Source organism: Zalophus californianus, chromosome 2 (assembly GCF_009762305.2).
Source record: "Zalophus californianus isolate mZalCal1 chromosome 2, mZalCal1.pri.v2, whole genome shotgun sequence".
Lineage (NCBI taxonomy): Eukaryota > Metazoa > Chordata > Mammalia > Carnivora > Otariidae > Zalophus > Zalophus californianus.
Window position 1 is genome coordinate 130,349,263 of NC_045596.1, and position 21,538 is coordinate 130,370,800.

Here is a 21,538-nt window from a genome sequence, read left to right on the forward strand (position 1 = left end):
AAATCTTAAAAAAAAAAGGTTAAAAAAAATAGTTCCTAACGAGGGACTTATTAGGTTTTGTTTGTTTAGTCTGAGTTAAGTACATTATTTTATTAGCATCATTGAGCTTTTCTTACATTACTGGAATTTAGAGAATTTCTTGCCTGGGCTTGCTGCTCTGTCTTCTGGTGCTATGATCTTCCTAGGCTGCTGTCTTGATTTATGGGGCTTACTTGTTTCTCCTTCTGGAATCAGCTTCCACATTCCTGCTGTACTACACTGTGTCGCTTTGTCCAGGATTTAATTCAGTTTGGTATGACCTGAGAGTTATTTAATAGTCTTTCGGGGGGGCGCCTGGGTGGCTCAGTTGGCCGAGGGTCCAACTCTTGTTTTCAGCTCGGGTCATGATCTCAGGATCATGGGATCAAGCCCCACGTTGGGCTTACTCTCCTCGCTCAGTGGGGAGTCTGCTTAAGATTCTCTCTCTCCCTCTCCCTCTGCCCTTCACCCCACCTTCTCACATACTCTCTCTCTCTCTCTAAAATAAATAAATAAAAATCTTAAAAAAAAACATCTTTCAGGAAACTTTGATATTAAGGTGAGAAAAAAAAAAAAACAGCTTTCTGGCAGGAATGACCCCAGGAGGACTTTCCATTAGGAATCAAAACAAACTTTTTGGTTTTGGTGCTTTTACGAAGTTTTTAAATTTAAAATTCAGTCTCCATTCACTAGCCATATTTCAAGTGCCCCAAAGCCATGTGTGGCTAGGTGGCTACTTTATTGGGCAATGCAGGTATAGAACATTACCATCATTGCGGGAAGTTCTATTGGACAGCAATGTTTTAGATCATGTGTATTTCTTTCTACACTTTCTTTCTGCTTTCTCTCTCTTTTTTATTAACATATAATGTATTATTTGTTTCAAGGGTACAGGTCTGTGATTCATGAGTCTTACACAGTTCACAGCGCTCACCATAGCACAAACCCTCCCCAGTGTCCATCACCCAGCCACCCCAACCCTCCACTCCAGCAACCCTCAGTTTGTTTCCTTAGATTAACAGTCTTTTATGGGGACACCTGGGTGGCTCAGTCGGTTAAGCGGCTGCCTTCGGCTCAGGTCATGATCCCAGGCTCCTGGGATCGAGTCCCACATCAGGCTCCTCGTTCAGCGGGGAGCCTGCTTCTCCCTCTGCCTGCCGCTCCCCTTGTTTGTTCTCTCTCTCTCCCTCTGACAAATAAATAAATAAATAATCTTTAAACAAACAAACAAAAAAAAGAGTCTCTTATGGTTTGTCTCCCTTTATGGTTTCATCTTGTTTCATTTTTCCCTCCCTTCCCCTATGATCCTCTGTCTTGTTTCTCAAATTCCTCGTATCAGTGAGATCACATGATACTTGCCTTTCTCTGATTGACTTATTTCACTTAGCATAATACCCTCTAGTTCCATCCACGTTGTTGCAAATGGCAAGAGTTCTTTTTTCTGATGGCTGCATAATATCCTATTGTGTGTATATATATATATATATATATATATATATATATGTATATACCACATCTTCTTTATCCATTCATCTGTTGATTTTTATAACGGCTATAAGTTACTTTAAACAATGAAATTATTTATACTTTGGGGGAAGCTTCCTTGCTTTCAAAATAAATTTAAAATCCATGTCATGATGCACTTTATCAAAAAAATGCATCATAAATGGTCTTCTATACCAATGTTATCTAACTTTGTCTTTTTTAACAAAAGAGTTTGTCTGAAATTTCTTCATCGTAACTATATAAAATCCTGATTGTTCAGTTATTCGCCAGGTCCTTTACTTGGGAGTCTCACTGAGAATATCTATTCGACCCAAAGTGAAAAAGAAAGTTATTTATTTGGCAATTAATCTTTGGTTGTATTCCTTTTACATTTATGTGCACTGAGGAACGGTTTGTGGGGGAAGGGAAAAGGTGGTCAAGTCATGTTTCATGTATTTGAGGAGGCTCATCAAACATCCCATACTAATATCAGAGGTTACACTATTGGAGACCCACAAGCCAGACAGCGGGTTATCTATCCATCTCTATTTATTTTGGCCTGCACAGACCTGACTCACCTGGGGGCTTGACTTTTCAAGAACTAATTTCCTTCACTGAAAATTTGGAAGATGTTTAAGAATATGGATTTTTGTTCTCTTAAAATGTCAGATCTGACAATACTTAATTTAGATTTTTGTAGGGCAGCTCAGTGGAATCAGCAGCCTCCTCCTTCAGAAAAGGCATGTACTTTTGTGCTTTCAGGGATGTTGTAACACCCACCACTCCCTACTGTCTCCCACAGCTTAGCTTAATGTATGCATTTATGTCATTGGCCCCAGCCAGGTAGGCATCTGAGTTTGAGTCTGCTCCCTATTTGAGGAACATCGGCATATATTCTTCTTAGCTATGGAATTGCCTGAGGAACTAAATGATTTGGCACCAGAGGAATCAGGCAGCAATAATCCTGTCCTGTCTCAATTTGGATTACTCCATATTTCACTACTCCTTCCACAAACTTCTACTGGCATCTCGATAGGGTTTGTTGGCATTCATCAGAGTGGTTCGTTGTTACCATAGCACACAGCATATGCACATCAAAAGGTATCAGTTAGATCTTAATGCACAAAAATATCATGAGTTAACTGCCAAAACTATTCTTTATTTTTAAAGATTTTATTTATTTATTTGAGAGAGATAGAGCAAGAGCAAGAGAGAACACGAGCAGGGGGAGGGACAGAGGGAGAGGCAGAAGCAAGACTCCCTGCTGAGCAGGGAGCTGGACATGGCACTGGATCCCAGGACCCTGAGATCATGAGCTCCCAGGGAGCTGAAATCAAGAGTTGGATGTTTAACCGACTGAGCCACCCAGGCGCCCCACTGCCAAAACTATTCTTGATAATATGACATGCGATAAAGGAACTTTAACATCAACAGATAAGTTTTTCATTCAGTTCTGTACTTTATTGGAAGAGAGAGAGATCATTTAATCTTCTCGGAGCTGCTGAGGAGATGTCTGTGGAACTATGTGTGGTTTCTAAGACGCGCACATGTCTGTATGGGAATAAGATAAATATTTGTATAAGAGTGCTAGGCTGCTTTTGAAAGCCAGTTATAACGGAGGCAAAAATGTTCATAGAATCAACCTCAGTCAAGTCAGTTGAGCCCTCCAAAGCAATTAATCTGATTGCTCATCTGTTTTCTTATATGTTTTTGTGGTTTCAAGCCATTCCTAGCCTTCTAAAATTGCGACTGCTTGGTGTAGAGTTCACTCTTCACAGGGGTAAATATATTAGGAAGCATTGAACTTGTTGCATAAAACACATGTGTGAGCAAGGAATATTTCCCCAAGGTAAGTAATATCTACCAAAATATTTTAAGTAGAATTGTGTAGAACATCTTGGATATTTCCAGTTCTGTTTACTTTTGTTTCTTGGTAATTGAAAAGCCCAAAATGCTTTGTTTTATAAATAATGTTTTATAAATAAATATGCTCCTGTAGGCATAATTCTACATTGGATGATCAATTTCAGATTAGGCTGTGTAAAGATGCTTACATATGCAATATTACTAGTGTGTGGGCAAAACCAGATAAGACTGAAAATCTAATCATCTTCAGGGGATGCCATAACTAATATTTTTGAAGAGTATTATTTTGAGTTGTTTAACTTTTTTTTCCCCCTATTTCAGAGAAATTCCAAACAAACCAGTATGGCCATCCTCACTTCAGAAATGAAGAGACTGGTGCATAGAGGGAAAGTAATGTGTGCAAAACCTCAACACAGGATAGTTAAGAAAGACTTTAGTTTCCAATTTCAGGCATTTGTTTTCCTAACTTGGCAGGCTCTGCTGGCCCCTCTAAAAATCAACAAGGGAAAGAGAGACTGGTTGCAGACTTCTATAAGGAATGGCTCTAAATAGTTTCCGGGAGGAATCCCGAGGAAACAGACCCTGCAGCATTGTGGACTGACGCCACAGTCCTGTTTTGCTCAGATCCACTAACTCAGCTCGATGGGCTCAAGGCATTAGCAGAGGGCTTCTCCACAAAAAGAGTATCCCAGAGGCACGCACTCATAGTGGCACGAGTGGCTTGGGTCATGATCAAAGAGCGAAGGATCGGGAAATCAACTAACTGGAGAAAGAGACTGTGTTCCTTTTGTCACCCATTATGTTCTCTTCCTATAGAGCTTGTGCCCGGAGCCAGAGCGCACAACAGACACGCCGCCTGCGGGCTTTTGAATCAGAACCCGCAACACCCAACTCGTAAACTGACACCTGTTAAAGGAATTGCCAACGGTGGGCAAAAGCATCTGAACTCTCTTTACCTTCTCGTTGGAGCGCAGCGACCGCCCAGTTAGAGGAGCACCAGCGACCTGCGCTCCAGCCCCCGGCGAGGGTGCCCAGTGTTTGTCCTTGGCTCAATTGTGCGGCGCTTTTCTGTGGTTCTGCGCGGGTCCAGCTCCCCACCTCTGCTCCTACGAGCAAACAAACAAAAGAAGAAACAACTTCTGGTTGGAAGTTGTGGGATTTTCTCAGCCCTTCCAAGGCGAGAGCCTCTGCCTCCACATCGGCCCCCTGCCACCTCGGGGTCTCCTCTTGCTCGCCGCACCAGGGACCGCAGCACCCTCGTCCGAGGCTGGGTCGACCCGCCCGGCGGTCGCTTTCGCCTTCGACTTTCCCTGGCCAATTTGGTGAACCCCGACCCCAGGAGCTTCTCGCGGGGCCCTCTCTCGAGGAACTGAGGAGCGGAGAGCAAAGAGAGGGATTTGTGGAAAGGAAAGGAGGCTGGGGTGGTGCAAACGCCCAGAGTATCACACTTGGGGGTCACCCGAGAAATGGGGTGAAAGTAGCAGTTGCAGGTGGTAGTGGGGATCCGCGAGGGGGCGCCGCGCTGAGTAGGGTCCCGCCGCGCGGGCTTCCAAACCCGGAGGCAGAGGCGACACCGTGGACGCTGTCCCCCTGCCTCGCCACGGAAACTTCCGTCCAGCCCTTGGCGCGGCGGGACCGTCGCCCCCAACCTTCTGCACCTGTTTCTTTTCCTTCAGGGAAGAGTTGCCTCAGCCACCACCTCCGTGCCCCCGCCCCCCACCGGCCTCTCTTGCTCTCCGGCTCAACCCGCGGCCGTGCGCGGCGCAGTGCGGTGCCCGAGCGCGCTCGGCCGCAGAGGTCGGCTGCAGAGCCGAGCAGCGCCCCCTCCCAGTGGCTCGGGTGCTCTTCCGCGCGGCGCTGGCGGTCCTGCCCCGTCGGAACGGACGCAGCTCGGCTTGCCTTTGGGGACCTTCCAGTACCCTCTTCGGATCAGAGGGCTAGATAGTCATCGCACGGACGGGCTGCACACGTCTTGCTTCCACATCTCAGCAGAAACGCCAGGGCCAGGTAAGTAAGTGTAAGTTCTAACTCTGATTCACATTCTGGGAACGAGAATATCCCCAAAAGAAGAACTCTGGTCCTATGAAGAGGATATAAGGGAGGTCCTCATGAGTGTGAGGACTTCCTTTTTCCCCTCTCACTTCGGTTGAAGGTGGGGGTTGGGTTGATACCATCACTATTTTCTACTTTAGCTAGAATTTTCCTTTTCTGCTGAAGGTTCTTACTCTTTCCCTGACCTTCTTAGAGAGAGGTCATCATCTTTCCAGAGCAGCAAGTTGTTACTGTTTCTGTCTCTTAAAAAAAAAAAAAAAAAAATCAAACACCTGTCTAAAGCAGAAGGTTGTATTGGATTCTCCAAAGCTGTTCAAGAATAAGTACATTTATTTAAGCATTCATTAGTTTTGCACCAGAAGGGCTCACCCACTGGGTAGGAGCATATGGTGAACAAGGAGGAGGCAAAAGTAAAAGCTTTAAGACGTTTTGCAAAGGGTCACATCATTTAAACTCAGTGACATGAAATAGATGATGCTGTTGGCAAGGAAAGGCCAGAAGTTCAAACACAGGGTAAATGATCCATTAGCAGACCCTTAGGTGAATAGCTTCAACTTTCTGCTTATGAAGCAGTCATGTCTTGGATGTAGCATTCTTGGAGTCCACTGCCTTCTCCCTAGGACTAAGTATGGGGTGTGTGGCATGATCTCTGGGATTTTTCCCTGGCAAACACTCCTGGAAGGTTTTGTGATTGGCAAGATGTTAAGTTTTACTAAGGCCAGCCTGTTGGTAATAAGAGTTCTGTTGCAAAAGGCCCTGCAAATTTAAATATACAGCTAAAGCAGAAACTGGTTTCCCACTCAGGTAATTTGAAGTTCTTTATCTCTGAAAAAAGAAGACTGAAGTCATTTTCCTATTCTACAAGGAAATATTTCTATAACAGAAACTCTGAAGATTCACTTATTCAAGAAAACTCTACCAGAGTTCTAAATTGATTTGACCCATGTGAATGCTTTCTATTGCTTTGTTTCAAAGAAAGGTTTTTCCCTCATCTACGTATCTTTTAATTGTTGTGCTTTTGAGTTTTGAATCATTCAGCTCCCTTTATGTACTCTCTTTTCCTCTTCCACTTTTCCAGAAGCCCAATCTTAAAATGATACATTCTCTAGGGAGTGCTCTGACCTGGCTGAAAGCCTGCAGTGTGCCTGAGAACTGTGATTAGTGTCCATATGCAAATTGCCTGTAGATCAATAATCATTCCTGCAGAGAAGCTTTAAATAAAAGGGCTCTAAAATAAAGAAAACGGGACTGAAAAGAAAAAACAAAATAAGTTAATAAATAAACTAATATTCTTCTCTCTTAGGCTTACTCTCAATTTAGCTTGTGGCAAACCTCAAACTCAGACCTCATGGAGTCTTGTTAATCCTGTTAATGAGTTAGGATTGACTAATTGTGCTGAGGTTAGGGGGAATGATAGAACCTACCAAATATACACTGCAAGATTTAGATAATTAGTTTCACTTTTTTTTTTCTAATTTCTCGAGAATAGAGGCAAATACAAAAGAGGGTCTAGGCTCCTTGGAACATGTTATTTGAAATTTATGCAGACAGAACTAGAATATATCAGTAAAGCCAATATATGAATATATGGGGAAATCTCTCTCTCTCTCTCTCTCTGCAATAAGGCTCCTGTAAGAGTGTGTGTGTGTGTGTGTGTGTGTGTGTGTGTGTGTGTGTTTGATAGGCCCCTGAGATAGGAAGTTTCCTTATGGTGTATACTGACTGGAAGTTTTTAATGCTCTAATCAGGGATTGAATTAAGAGGGACCTTGGAACAACTTTCTCGAAAGGGTGGTTACCTAAGAACCAGAAAATAAGCACGAGGATGTCATATCAGAGCAAGGAATTCCGTACAGGCAATTATCTTAAGGAAAGGAAAGGAATCGTTACTTTGTATTTTGCTGACTTCAAGTATTCAGTAAAATTATGCTTTCCTTTAGCTTTGCATTTGTTTTGCCAAATGATTGAATACTGTTAATGTGTTAGATACTGTGCTAAGGATTAAACAATGGATGGAAAAGATCTGGTTTCTGTTCTGAAAGAGATGGCTGTAGTGGGGAAATAATTGCGTTTTGGCTTATGCTTCTTGCAGTATTAGAAGTGAACACAGATTGTTGGGTAACTGAGAGGCTTCCCAGTTGAGAACAGGGAAAGCAGAGAGGCATGAGAAAAGCTGACGCACTGCTGGAATTGGAAACAGTTTAGTATGACTAAGGCATAACATATGCATTGATATGTCAGGAGAGATGAAGCCAGAGGATAGGCAGGAATGTGTTCAAGGAAAGCTTTGAATGTCATATAATGGAGTTGGGATTATCTTCTGTAGGCCAGTGTTATCAACTTCTATGTGCAGAACTATTAGTGGGAGAGCAAATTAATGACAGCATGTACGCATGGTATCAGCAGATCATGGAAAACAGAACCTGTTCCAGAATGTAAGGGAGGGAAAATTAAATGCAGAGAATTGATTACACAAGTGATGGAAGCTGAACAGAGGATGTTGAGGCCACTCAAGGATTAGCAAGAGCAAAAAGTCATTACCACCCCAGCCAGAGGGATACAGGGAGTATTTGGTGTGACCAAAGCCCAGGGACTAGGGCCATCCACTGGAAATAAAATCACTATGGACTAGTCCTGTGGGAACCAGAGCCACAGAGAGGCTACTGAGGCACTTCCCAGAGAAGAGAGGGAGGGAGAAGAAGACAGAGGCTTCTCCCTCCCTCTGTCCTCTAATTACCTACCAATGCTTCCTATGATCAAACTCAGCCAGCGTCCCGATGACTTGGGAGCCTGAAAATACAGTCTGCAAGAGTTAGCTCTCCAGAGGAAAGGTAAGGAATGGAGCTGGGGGCCCACCCAGACATTGTCTGTGGGCTAAATAAATATGACTCATCTACCAATGTAGGTAGATGCCATTATGATTAATAAAAACCAAATTTGTTTTAAAAAGTTCTGAATTAACAGTGGCAGCCTTTTGTCATTATGACCACATTCAAAACTTACTATGATGTTGGGCTCTGGATGTTCTTACAAGCTGGAAAAGAGAATTTCACATTAGAAACCAATATATTATATTGTTTTAAGCAGTCCGGAGACCTGGGGGAAATGATATGATCACATCTGAATTTCAGAAAGACCATTTTAATGTCAGAGTATGCTCTTTCTTATCAAAGGTAAGAGCCTGCGAGTGGAGACTCTATCCTGTTGTCATTCCCCCAGCACAAATCCTAGGTTCTTGACATAGATTTTTAAATGCTTGCTAAATGCATGTTAGAGTAGGTGCAAGGATCACAAGGGTGGAACCAGGCCTGGCATTTTGCAGATACTCAATTATTATTTTCAAGTGAATGAATGGATGAATGAAAGCAGGAGAAGAGGAAGTGAGATAAGTCACAAGACTATTAGAGTAATTGTGGTAAGAAATCGAGAAGGACAAAGTCAATGTGGTAGAAATAATGAGGACCATTGAGAGAGGTATCAGATCAGTCTGAGGGTTCTCTTAGATGTGGGGGCTAAAGGTGTTGACAGAGCCTAGAATGGCTACCTGCTTTTTATCTTTACCTGGTGTAATCCATGGGGATAGCATTGACTGGAGTAATGCATGCAGAAGGAAAAGTCTTGTTGGGGGGGGCTGTAATTGGGGAAGAAAAGTATCAAAACTTTGATATTTAGAGGTTAGAGAGAGATATACTTCAGATTTGGACATACTTTTCGTATAGATCCTGTGTGGGATTCTGTTGTATGTCAGTAGGAAGTTGATTTCAGATCATCAAAAAATGCAGCTGCTTTACACAGGCTACCTATTTTTAACACTAACCTAAACACTAGAAGCAATGGCTATGGAACGGAATCTGCTCAGTTTATCTTAAATATGTTATACTCCCAAAGTCCAGGCACCATGCAAAGGGTTTCAATATTTTTCTCTTTTCTATGCAATTTGTTGCTATATTTATAAATTTAAAGCAGTCAAGGTATTGAATCAGGCCATTTTCTTTGCCTACCTTAAAATTAATTTGATGAGTTTATAGAAGTTATAAAATTAACTGGTAAAGTTTCTAACATTCATCCCACTTAAAACAGATTGACTCAATTTGGTAGCATTCACACTGAAATTATGTCTATACTATAGGTATTACATTTTACCATTGTAATATACGTTTCAGGGACCTGGTTTAATTCATCCATATTTGTGAATAGACTTATTAATGGGCCTGCTTTATTAAAATGTTGCTCTATGTGCAATTTTAGGGATCAGGGGACAGGTATTTTGAGCCCTAATCAAAATGAAACCAATCCATTTGTGATATTCCTTCGTGTCACCCTTATGTTTTCCTTGTTCCATATTTCTTCTTCTTCTTCTTCGTTTTTTTAGTTGTAGATTCTTGTTCTAGTTGCTGAAAATGGGCCCAGTAGGTGCAGAGGCTGATGAGAACCAGACAGTGGACGAAATGAAGGTGGAGAAGTATCATCCATGGCAAACCACTCCCAGAGGTGAGCTGGCCCCCGACCCTGAGCCAGAGCTTATAGACAGCACCATGCTGATTGAGGTACGGATTATCCTCATATTAGCTTATTGCTCCATCATCTTGCTTGGGGTAATTGGAAACTCTTTGGTGATTCATGTGGTGATCAAATTCAAGAGCATGCGCACAGTAACCAACTTTTTCATTGCCAATCTGGCTGTGGCAGATCTTCTGGTGAACACCCTGTGCTTGCCATTCACTCTTACCTACACCTTAATGGGGGAGTGGAAAATGGGTCTTGTCCTATGCCACCTGGTTCCCTATGCCCAGGGCCTGGCAGTACAAGTGTCCACCATCACCTTGACAGTCATTGCCCTGGACCGGCACCGTTGCATCGTCTACCACCTGGAGAGCAAGATCTCCAAGAGAATCAGCTTCCTGATTATTGGCATGGCCTGGGGCATCAGCGCCCTGCTAGCCAGCCCCCTGGCCATCTTCCGCGAGTATTCGCTGATTGAGATTATTCCTGACTTTGAGATTGTGGTCTGTACAGAGAAGTGGCCTGGTGAGGAGAAGAACATCTATGGCACTGTCTACAGTCTTTCTTCCTTGTTAATCCTGTATGTGTTGCCTCTGGGCATCATATCCTTTTCCTACACCCGTATCTGGAGTAAACTCAAGAACCATATGAGCCCTGGAGCTTCCAACGATCACTACCATCAGCGAAGGCAGAAAACCACCAAAATGCTGGTGTGTGTGGTCGTGGTGTTTGCGGTCAGCTGGTTGCCTCTCCACGCCTTCCAGCTTGCTGTGGACATCGACAACCATGTCCTTGACCTGAAGGAGTACAAACTCATCTTCACCGTGTTCCACATTATCGCCATGTGTTCCACCTTTGCCAACCCCCTCCTCTATGGCTGGATGAACAGCAACTATAGAAAGGCTTTCCTTGCAGCCTTCCACTGTGAGCAGAGGTTGGATGCCATCCACTCTGAGGTGTCTGTGACATTCAAGACTAAAAAGAACCTGGAAGTCAAAAAGAACAATGGCCCCCAGGACTCTTTCACGGAGGCTACCAGCGTCTAAGGAAGCTCTGGTATGAAAATTGGTAGCTGAATTCTGACCAGAGCTATAAATCTGGTTGAGGAGAACTCCCAGGTGCATCCTGATTTCCCACTTCAAGGAAGAAAAGGAGGATCTGAATGGAAGCATCTGCAGTAGAATCTGTGGAAACCTGGGTGGCAAAGCCTTGGTGAAAAGACTCCTATTCAAAGATACAACATACGGTTCGCCTACAGTTGCTTGGATGGCTGGTCAAAGTCTGAGTAAAAGCAGAGAGGGACACTTTTGACTACTTCCCAGAATGAAGGAAACCCGAACAAGGAATTGGCATTATCAGCATTGCTAAAAAGTGGTGGCTAAATAAGTTGCCTTTCAAATCATATTAGGGCGTCGACGGGGGGGTGATGTGCTGCTCACTGCCCCCTCATCTGAGGAAAAGACTATCCAAAATTAATTTCCCTAGGGAGCCACAGGCTCTTCTTTATTGTATTTTTTTTTAATTATTCTTCCTATGGACCAATCATTCAGGGAGCATTACCAAGTATTTGAACGACTTCCAGGAAATAAGCTGAAATTTGCTATATAATTAGTATTTTGGCCAGTGATGGGGGAAATCTTTAACATTCAGTTAGCCAATTGTTCTTAAAACCAAATGCACATTTAGTGAAAACTTTCTTCAAATCAGAATAGAAGGCTGGAATTCTCAGAATTATAGAAATGTAAACGGTCATGTAGCTTCTCATTTCAAGTTGTGACTACTTTATATAGATACTATTTACCTAACAAATAAGCATACAGCTCAAAACTTTTAATCACTTCTAATTGTTGTATCTTTTGGAACATGTATTATTCCTATGTTAGAGCTGAGTTTGTCTTCACTAAAAATGAATTCCGATTAGGAAATATTTTTTGTGGCATTTTGTGACATTTTGTGGTTATTTGTAAGCAGTTTTTGCATAGATACATAGCTCTGATGTGTTTACAGAACACTGCAGTGTTATTTTTTGAAATTCATCTTCCATGGACCCATTCAGAATTAATAAAACAATATAATTTCATCAAAATGGAACCACCTGGTAAGAGATATTAAAAACATTGCATTCATTACACTTTGCAAACATTCTATTTGGACCAAATTTAAACATTAATTATCTTCCTCTCAAAATAGTTAGCTATGTATTTTGGATAACTTATAAATATATACATAACAAAATTTTACCTATAAACAGTGGAGTGTAGATGCTATACTATTTTTCATTGAATGATTTTTGGAACACAATTTTTATTTCAATACTACCCAATCAAAGATGCCTAAAACCCTAGTATGTTTATGAAAACTCACTGAGATGTTAAAATATTTGTACTTCTTTGGATGCTGTTAAAGAAGATTTATTGTAATCACATTTTGTCAGTATGACTGAATTTGTGAATTGATTTCTTAAATTTTAAAAAGCTTCTATATGAATATTACATTTAGTTACAAATATTAACTTTATGAACTGGAGAGTTTCATTTTATGGATATATTTAAAATTCATACTATGGCTCTTGTTGAATTATTTCCAATGAAGAAGTAAAGCTCTTGATGTGGACTTGACGTGGGCTTCAGTGGAATACTGAAAAAGAATGAAAACAATAAAAAAGTAAGAAGTAAACAAAAAATAATATATATATGTAATATATCATGTAATGGATGAATTGATTTTTCTGTTGGACTTGACGTAACTATCCAAGAAGAAGCTTTTTGTCCTTTAAATAGCAGTTACTTTGTTTAAGATGTTAATAGATAATTGTGGTTAAAAGCGTTGTCTTTCCTTCTTGCAGAGTTCTTACCCTGTAGGAAATGTGTATGTTACTGTATCACCAGTTGTAGTAGTAAATTATTAGAATCCAATTAATGATCCATTAATATATGTGATCTAATTAATTCTGTTAACCCATTAACAAAATATCTTTTTATGTAGTGATTTTATCTGTTGAAATAAAAAGACTTTGGGAAACTAGAGAAATTGTGTGATATTTTATATCAGAGTTTCTGTACAAGATGAAATAGTAGGCCTTTGACACAACCAAAAAAAGGAAAATAATGGTGACTCCTAGACAGTTTAGCTCTCTTTCCTTTCTGTACATGAACATGAGTCAATGTATTCACTCCAATGGCTGCAATTATAATTATAATTATGTATCTGTTAAAATCTTATTGCTTCCTGATGTCTGTTGATAGATGAATGGACATGCACACACACACACACACACACACACACACAGAGGAATATTACTCAGCCATAAAAAATAATGAGATTTTGCCATGTGTGACAACATGGATGGGTATTATGTCTAGTGAAATAAGTCAGACAGAGAAAGACAAATACCATATGATTTTACTTGTATAGGGAATCTAGAAAACAAAACAAACAAAAAGCAGGAGCCAACCCATAAATACAGAGAACAAACTGATGCCCGCTTGAGTGGAGGGTGGTAGGAAATGGGCAAAATGAGTGAAGGGGAATGGGAGGTATAGGCTTCCAGTTATGGAATGAATAAGTCAAGACATAAAAAGTATAGTATAGGGAATATGGTCAATGGTTTTGTAATCGCTTTGTACGGTGACAGATGGTAGCTACACTTGTGGTGAGCATAGTATAACATATAGACTTGTCCAAACACCGTGTTGTACATCTGAAACTAATGTAATATGTGTCAACGAGATTTCAATTAAAAAAATCTTATTGTCTCCTGCTAAGCCCATAATCCTGCCCCCTTCTCTAACCATAGACTCAACAATGCCTTTCACTTCTCTTTTGCTTTTCAGAATTCATGTATCTTTCATTTGTGGAATACAACTCTAGCTTTGCTTGCAGGGATTTGGGGAAATGTAGTTCTTAAGTTTCTATCCCCTAAGGTTCAGGGAGAGAATGGAAGGGAGAATATATTGTCTAATTGCTGTCAGACAATTTGGCAATGTTGAGAATTGCCCAAATGGTGTAATTTCTAGTTTCAGCCTCATCCTCTCTTTCTTAGTGTTTTTTTGTTTGTTTGTTTGTTGTTTTTGTTTTTGTTTTTCAGAGTTACAGTGATACAGTTTGATTGTATCTTTTTTTTTCCTTTTCTGGTTTCAAGGCCAATGGGTTAAAGATACTCTTTAAAACTGGCCCATTAGTACAGAGGAACTGAGGAATAAAGCATAAAGAAATTCCGTCCCCCCCCCATGGTAGGTTGATTGGAATGGAGGAAGAAAGAATTATATCAAGACTTAATTGGGGCTCCTGGGTGGCTCAGTCGTTAAGTGTCTGCCTTCAGCTCAGGTCATGATCCCAGGGTCCTGGGATCGAACCCCACATCAGGCTCAGCGGGAAGCCAGCTTCTCCCTCTCCCACTCCCCCTGCTTGTGTTCCCTCTCTCGCTGTCTCTCTCTCTCTCTGTCAAATAAATAAATAAAATCTTAAAAAAAAAAGACAATGATTAGGGGTGTTGGGTGACTCAATAGGTTAAGCATCTGCCTTTGGCTCAGGTCATGATCCCAGGGTCCTGGAATCGAGCCCCATGTCGGGCTCCCTGCTCAGCAGGAGAGTCTGCTTCTCCCTCTGCCTCTGCCCCTCCCCTCCACTCCTGCTTGCCACTCTCACTCTCTCTCAGGCTCTCTCTCTCCCTCTCTCGCTCTCTCTCAAATAAATAAATAAAATATTAAAAAAAAAGACTGAATGATCTAAAAACCACAGAAGAATATAAATTCTGGATTAACTAGGATGAGCAAAGGAAATGATACCTCAGGGAGAATACAATCTTTAAAATTTTCAAGTTGATAAGGGATGAAATATGAATGTATAAAGATTGATTTGTGAGGATTTATAAAAGACACCTGTTAGATCACTGACCTTTTCTCTTCAGTGGTACACTAGTCCGATGTCCACAGACTTCACAGATTTTCCTAGATATGGGTGAGGTTATAGGGAAGATGGACTGGGGGTTAGATAGTTCACAAGTTATTTACAACTCCAACTCTTTCTTGTTAGTCCTTGAATAGGTAACTGAATGGAAGTAAATGAAAATGACTAACTCTGAATCTACTCTCCTTTGTAAATCATTGCCAAGTTTTAACACTTTAACAAATTACTTGTCAAACACCACATAACAGGTTGTGATACAGGCACATAGTGTCACATTAAATTAAAAAATGCTACATTATCCTCACAAAAAATAAAGGAAAAAATAACAAGTGAATATTTTTTGTCATTATATTCTAAGATAGCATGAAACAGATGATTAGAGTCATGAGTATTATACTTAAAAAAAAAAACAACTCCCAACAGCTATTTTTTTAGTGGATATAATTAGAGAGTATGGATAGAATTTTGGAACTGTCAATGTTATGATGTGATGCTACTTTTATGCAAAACATAGTGGAGCATATACTTTGAGCAGTTTTGTTACTCATGCTAATCATTTGTACCGATATATATTCACCATGCCTTAAAAAATACACTTTGCCCATCAGCACATTCTTTTTTTAAAATTAATTAATTAATTTTTTATTTTTTATTTACATATAATGTATTATTTGTTTCAGGGGTACAGGTCTGTGATTTATCAGTCTTACACAATTCACAGCACCACCATAGCACATACCCTCCACAAAGTCCATCACCCAGCCACCCCATCCCTCCCACCCCCCACCACTCCAGCAACCCTCAGTTTGTTTCCTGAGATTAAGAATCTCTTATGGATTGTCTCCCTCTCTGGTTTCATCTTGTTTCATTTTTCTCTCCCTTGCCCTATGATCCTCTGCCTTGTTTCTCAAATTCCTCATATCAGTGAGATCATATGATAATTGTCTTTCTCTGATTGACTTATTTCACTTAGCATAATACCCTCTAGTTCCATCCATGTTCTTGCAAATGGCAAGATTTCATTTTTTTGATAGCTGCATGGTATTCCATTGTGTATATATATATATATACCACATCTTCTTTATCCATTTGTCTGTTGATGGACATCTAGGCTCTTTGCATAGTTTGGCCATTGTGGACATTGCTGCTATAAACATCGGGGTGCACCTGCCCCTTCAGATCACTACATTTGTATCTTTGGGGTAAATACCCAAATTGCTGGGTCATAGGGTAGCTCTATTTTCAACTTTTCGAGGAACCTAGGTACTCTTTTCCAGAGGGACTCCACCAGCTTGCATTCACACCAACAGTGTAGGAGGGTTCTCCTTTCTCTGCATCCTTGCCAACATCTGTCGTTTCCTGACTGGTTAATTTTAGCCATTCTGACTGGTGTGAGGTGGTATCTCATTGAGGTTTTGATTTGGATTTCCCTGATGCCGAGCGATGTTGAGCACTCTTTCATGTGTCTATTGGCCATTTGGATGTCTTCTCTGCAGAAATGTCTGTTCATGTCTTCTGCCCACTTCTTGATTGGATTATTTGTTCTTTGGGTGCTGAGTTTGATAAGCTCTTTATAGATTTTGGATACTAGCCCTTTATCTGATATGTCATTTGCAAATATTTTCTCCCATTCTGTCAGTTGTCTTTTGGGTTTGTTGACTGTTTCTTTTGCTGTGCAGAAGCTTTTTATCTTGATGGAGTCCCAATAGTTCATTTTTGCCCTGGCTTCCCTTGCCTTTGGCTATGTTTCTAGGAAGAAGTTGCTGCGGCTGAGGTCGGAGAGGTTGCTGCCTGTGTTCTCCTCTAGGATTTTGATGGACTCCTGTCTCACGTTGAGGTCTTTCATCCATTTTGAGTCTATTTTTGTGTGTGGTGTAAGGAAATGGTCCAGTTCCATTCTTCTGCATGTGGCTGTCCAATTTTCCCAACACCATTTGTTGAAGAGGCTGTCTTTTTTCCGTTGGACATTTTTTCCTGCTTTGTCAAAGATTAGTTGACCAGACTGTTGAGGGTCCATTTCTGGGCTCTCTATTCTGTTCCATTGATCTATGTGTCTGTTTTTGTACCAGCACCATACTGTCTTGATGACGACAGCTTTGTAATAGAGCTTGAAGTCCGGAATTGTGATGCCACCAGTTTGCTTTTCTTTTTCAAATTTCCTCTGGCTTATTTGGGGCTTTTTCCACCAGCACATTCTTAAAGATACTTTTATGACTGTGCAATTATGTCATCCTTGAAGATAACTCATGGTATTAAACAAATTAACAGCATTTCTTGTAATATATTCTGTTATTCCCAAGCCTATGTCCCTCCCATAGTTTCTTTCTCCTATCATCCCCCTCCTCCCCAGTTCTGTTTTCCACGGCCAGAGACTGGCTTGAAGGACAGGTGATGCAAGTGGGTTCCAAGGAGCAGATGATATATTCCATAATGCACGAGAGGCCCAAGGGTGAATCTACAACAGACAAGGCTTAGAGCTGAAGTGAGGAAGATCAGAGCAACAGCTAAGTCCAAGGAAGCAGTGTCTTAAAGAGGTCATGATACTAAGTGACAGCGTCTGGGTGGGGATTGGATCAAACCAGGAACCAGGAATGCTGAAACGAGAGGGAGGCAGGAGCAAAGTAATGGCTGCACCACTGGCTCTGTAATGCTGAGCGAAGTGTTCTGGAGCAAGGTGGAAAATCTTAGATAAGTGTCTCCTTACATGGATTGTGTATACTTAGGAGATCAACAATAACTTTTTTTAATTAAAATCACCTACAAACTCTCATAACTCTCTAGAAGGAAACATTTTAATTTAATTATTGATTTTTTAATAGCTGGGAGTTCATTCAATAAATAATTACATAATAAGTGTACTGAGCCTTAAAATAATAAATTCTTGTGATAATTGTTTCCTGCTTTTTACCATCTAGGGATGAGGTAGGTGTATGTGAGGGAGTGCTCTACCAAGTGTTTGCTGTTGTCGTTTTGTTTTTTTTTTCCTGTGGGGAGAGGAAGACATGGAGGGGAAAGTTAGGATGGAGGGGAAAGGGCAGCAACATCCTAAAGAAATGGGGTAGAAGATCCCCAGTATTCTCCTATTTGTCTGCATTGAGTAGGTCACATGGGTACCAACTCACTGGAAGATTCCCTGAATTTCTGCAGCATTGCTGAAATCTCAACCAGCCCCAGCACTCAGAATCAACCCCCTACTATTTTATATTTTAATTAAAATAAAATTTACAGTAATATGCACAGATTTAGGTATGTAATTCTATGAGTTTTCACAAGTGTATACACACGTGATCATTTACTTCAATTAAGAGATAAGCTTTTCATCACTCCATGTCCACTTCCAGTCAATCTCCACCCCACCCTGATAGCAACCGTCGTGCTGATTTTTGTCACCATAGATTAATTTTGTCTCGCCTTCAACTTTGTATGTTTGGAGCCATAGAATATGTATTGTTTTGAATCTAGCATCTGTTGCATAATCCAGTGATTTGGAGATTCATCCAGGTTGGTGCATGTATCATTAATTCATTCTGATTTTATTGCTGGGTCACATTCATTTGTGTGAGTATACAATTTATCCATTCTCTTGATATATGTTTGGATTATTTCAAGATTTTGGCCTTTATGGCTAAACCTGCAATAAATATTCTTTCCTAAGTCCTTTTTTAGACATATATTTTTATATTGCTTAAGAAAATAAAAAAGTAGCTGAATTACTAGGTCATAAAGTAGATATATAGTGAACTTTATGAGAAATAGCCAATACATTTCCCAAATGGTTACTCTCCCACTTGAAATGCTTGAGAGATCCAAGTTGTTCCACGCTTTGTAACATTTGGTGTTGTTACTGTTTCTAATTTTTTCCATCGCAGTAGAAATCTTATTGTACTTTTGATTTGCATTTCTCTGATGACTAATGATGTTGATTGCTTATTGATACGCTTATTCATTATTCATATGTCATCTTTAGAGAAGTGTTTGTTTATATCAATTACCCATTATGTAAAATTGGATTTAATAGTCTTTGCTGTTGTTTTTATTCAGTTTTAGTGAGTCTTTATAAATTGTGTGTGTGTATATATATGGGTATATTATATTTGATGTGAAACCAACCTTACATTCCTGGTATAACTCTCACATGAGTTTGATGTATTATCTTTTTTAATATACACATATATACATTATATTATATACATATATATGTTATATTATCACATATATATAATTGTATACATTCTCCCAGATACATGTATTGCAAATGACTTTTCCCAGGCTGTGAAAAAGTTCTTAATTTTGATCAAGTTAATTTATCATTTTTTCTTTTAAGGTTATTACTGTTTTGTCTTCTCTCTGAGAGATCTCTGTCTACACCTAGGCCAGAAAGAAATTCTGTGTTTTCCTAGAAGTGCTATAGTTTTAGCTTTCACATCCATTATTTGTCTCAATTTGGGTTTATTTACTTTCCATATATTTATTCAATTCTCCTGACACTGATCATTTAAAAGCTTTATTTTGCCACAGGGAATTGCCCTGGCATCTTTGCTAAAAATCACTTTACTGCTTATGTTTGCAACTATTTCTGGCTATTTTAGTCGTTTGCTCTGTTTATCCTTATACCAGTATCACACTCTCCTGATCTCTGTATATCTTAAAAATTTGGTAATTATGCCTGCCAAATTTGTTCTTCTTTTGCAAAATTAATTTGGTTATTCTCAGGTCTTTGTGTTTCCATACGAAATTTAGAACTAGCTTGTCTGTTTCTGTAGAAAAATACTGGCATTATGATTAAGGTCATATTAACTATATAGATCCATTTAAGGAGAAATGACTTCCTAACAACATTGTCTTTTAATACTTGAACATGGTATATCTCTTCATTTATTTGCATCCCTTAATTTCTCTTAATAGTTTATTCTTTTCAGTATAGCTGACTAATATATATCTTTTGTGAAATTAATCAAGTATTTTATGGTTTTAGATGCTATTAAAATTGGAATTGTTTTTTAATGTTGATACCAACTAGGCATTGCTAGTATACAATTAGTATTTGGTTTTTAGACTTTAAAGCTTCACTTATTAAGTCTAGCAATGTTTTGCAAGTTCCTTAAGGTTTTCTGTGTAAACAAATATGCGCTTTGTGAATGAAGATAGTTTTTATTCTTCTTGCCAAATCTTAATTGCATTATTGCACTGGGTAGGACTTCTAGTAAAATGGTGAATAGATGTGGTAATAGTAAGTATCTTTGATTTGTTTTCAACCCCTAGGGACGGTTGGGGTGGAAATATTTGATATTTTCCCATTATGTATGATAACCATAGGCTTTTTGGTGGATAACTCTTATCGGGTAAAGGAAGTTATCTTCTAGTTATAGTTTGTTGAAGTTATTTTCTTAAAATTATGTATTGCTTTTGAATTTTCTCAAATAATTTCTCTCCATCTATGAAATACCTTTGTATTTTAATGTTATGAATTATACTGATTGAACCTTTAATGTGAAACCAACCTTACATTCCTGGTATAACTCTCACATGGGTTTGAAGTATTATTTTTTTAATGTATTCTTCAAATCACTTTGCTAATACTTGGTTGAAGATTTTTGCATCTGTGTTCATGAGGAATATTAGTCTATATATTTATTTTCTTGTGAACTCTGTCAAGTTTGCATATCAGTTTTTGGGTCTTAAGTCTTAAGTATTAAGCCCTCATAAAACATTTTGGATAGTGTTTCCTTCTCTTCTATTTTATGAAGTTCATATTATTAATATTAATATTATTTCTTTCTTAACTGTTTGATAGGATTCAACAAAGGAATCACCTAGGCTTAGAGTTTTCCTTGTGGGAAGATTTTCTTCTCTTTAAATTTCAAATTCAATGTCCATAGTAAATATTGGACTATACTTTTTTTCCTTAGATTGGTTTTGGTATATATCTTTCAAGGAATTTGTTCCTTTCATCTAAGCTGTTGAATTTTTTTACATTAAATTGACTATAATATTCCCTTAACATTTTAATTTCTGTTAGCTATATATTGACATCCTTTCTTTAATTCTTGATTTTGATAATTAGGTTTCTCTCTTCCTTCTCCTTGATTATTTCTGTCAAGGATTTACTAATTTCATTAATCTTTTCAGAAACCTAACCTTTGGTTTGATAATTTTTTTTTGTTTTCATGTTTCTATTTTCATTGATACATGCCATTATTTTATTATTTCTTTTATTTGCTTTGGGTTTAATTGGAAATTTTTCTACCTTCTCAAAACTAAAACTTAAATTACTTGTTTTATGTCTTATTATTAAGTAAATTTTTACATATATAAATTTTCCTTTAAATTCATTTTAGCTATATTCCCCTTCTAAATTTTGGTACATAATATTTTCACTGTTATTCAGTTAGATTATTTTCTATTTTCTTTTGTGATTTCTTCTAGACCTATGGATTGGGGGAGTGTGTTAATCTTCAAATATTTGGAACTTTTTCTAGGCATATTATTACTGTTGATTTCTAATATAATACCTTAGTTATCAGAAAATATATTCTATATGATTTCAATTGTTTACACTACACATTAGATAATAATCCCTGAGAGATAGGGGCAAAAACCTTAAGATTAGTACTAAAATTATTCCTGATTGTTGTCCTTAGAAAATCCCCAGGTTTCAGCACATTGAGAGGGAACACAGATAGAATCCAGCAGAATCCTTGAATTCA

General features: G+C 39.1%; 1 protein-coding gene across 2 annotated transcripts; it reads left to right on the plus strand.

Annotated features, from left to right (window-relative positions):
• Positions 1 to 4,035: 4,035 nt before the first annotated feature.
• Positions 4,036 to 12,937, plus strand: NPY2R (neuropeptide Y receptor Y2). Of its 2 annotated transcripts, none has more exons than XM_027597288.1 (2): positions 4,036 to 5,386; positions 9,793 to 12,937. In XM_027597288.1, the coding sequence occupies exon 2, from the start codon at positions 9,821 to 9,823 to the stop codon at positions 10,967 to 10,969; it is 1,149 nt and encodes a 382-aa protein (XP_027453089.1). In that variant the 5' UTR covers positions 4,036 to 5,386; positions 9,793 to 9,820; the 3' UTR covers positions 10,970 to 12,937. The 2 variants fall into 2 exon arrangements, with proteins under 2 accessions (XP_027453089.1, XP_027453088.1); XM_027597287.1 differs by having other exon boundaries at positions 4,037 to 5,376.
• Positions 12,938 to 21,538: the final 8,601 nt, after the last annotated feature.

Coding starts and splice junctions, on each gene's coding strand:
- NPY2R (XM_027597288.1), top strand. CDS start 9,821: ATGGGCCCAGTAGGTGCAGAGGCTGATGAGAACCAGACAGTGGACGAA.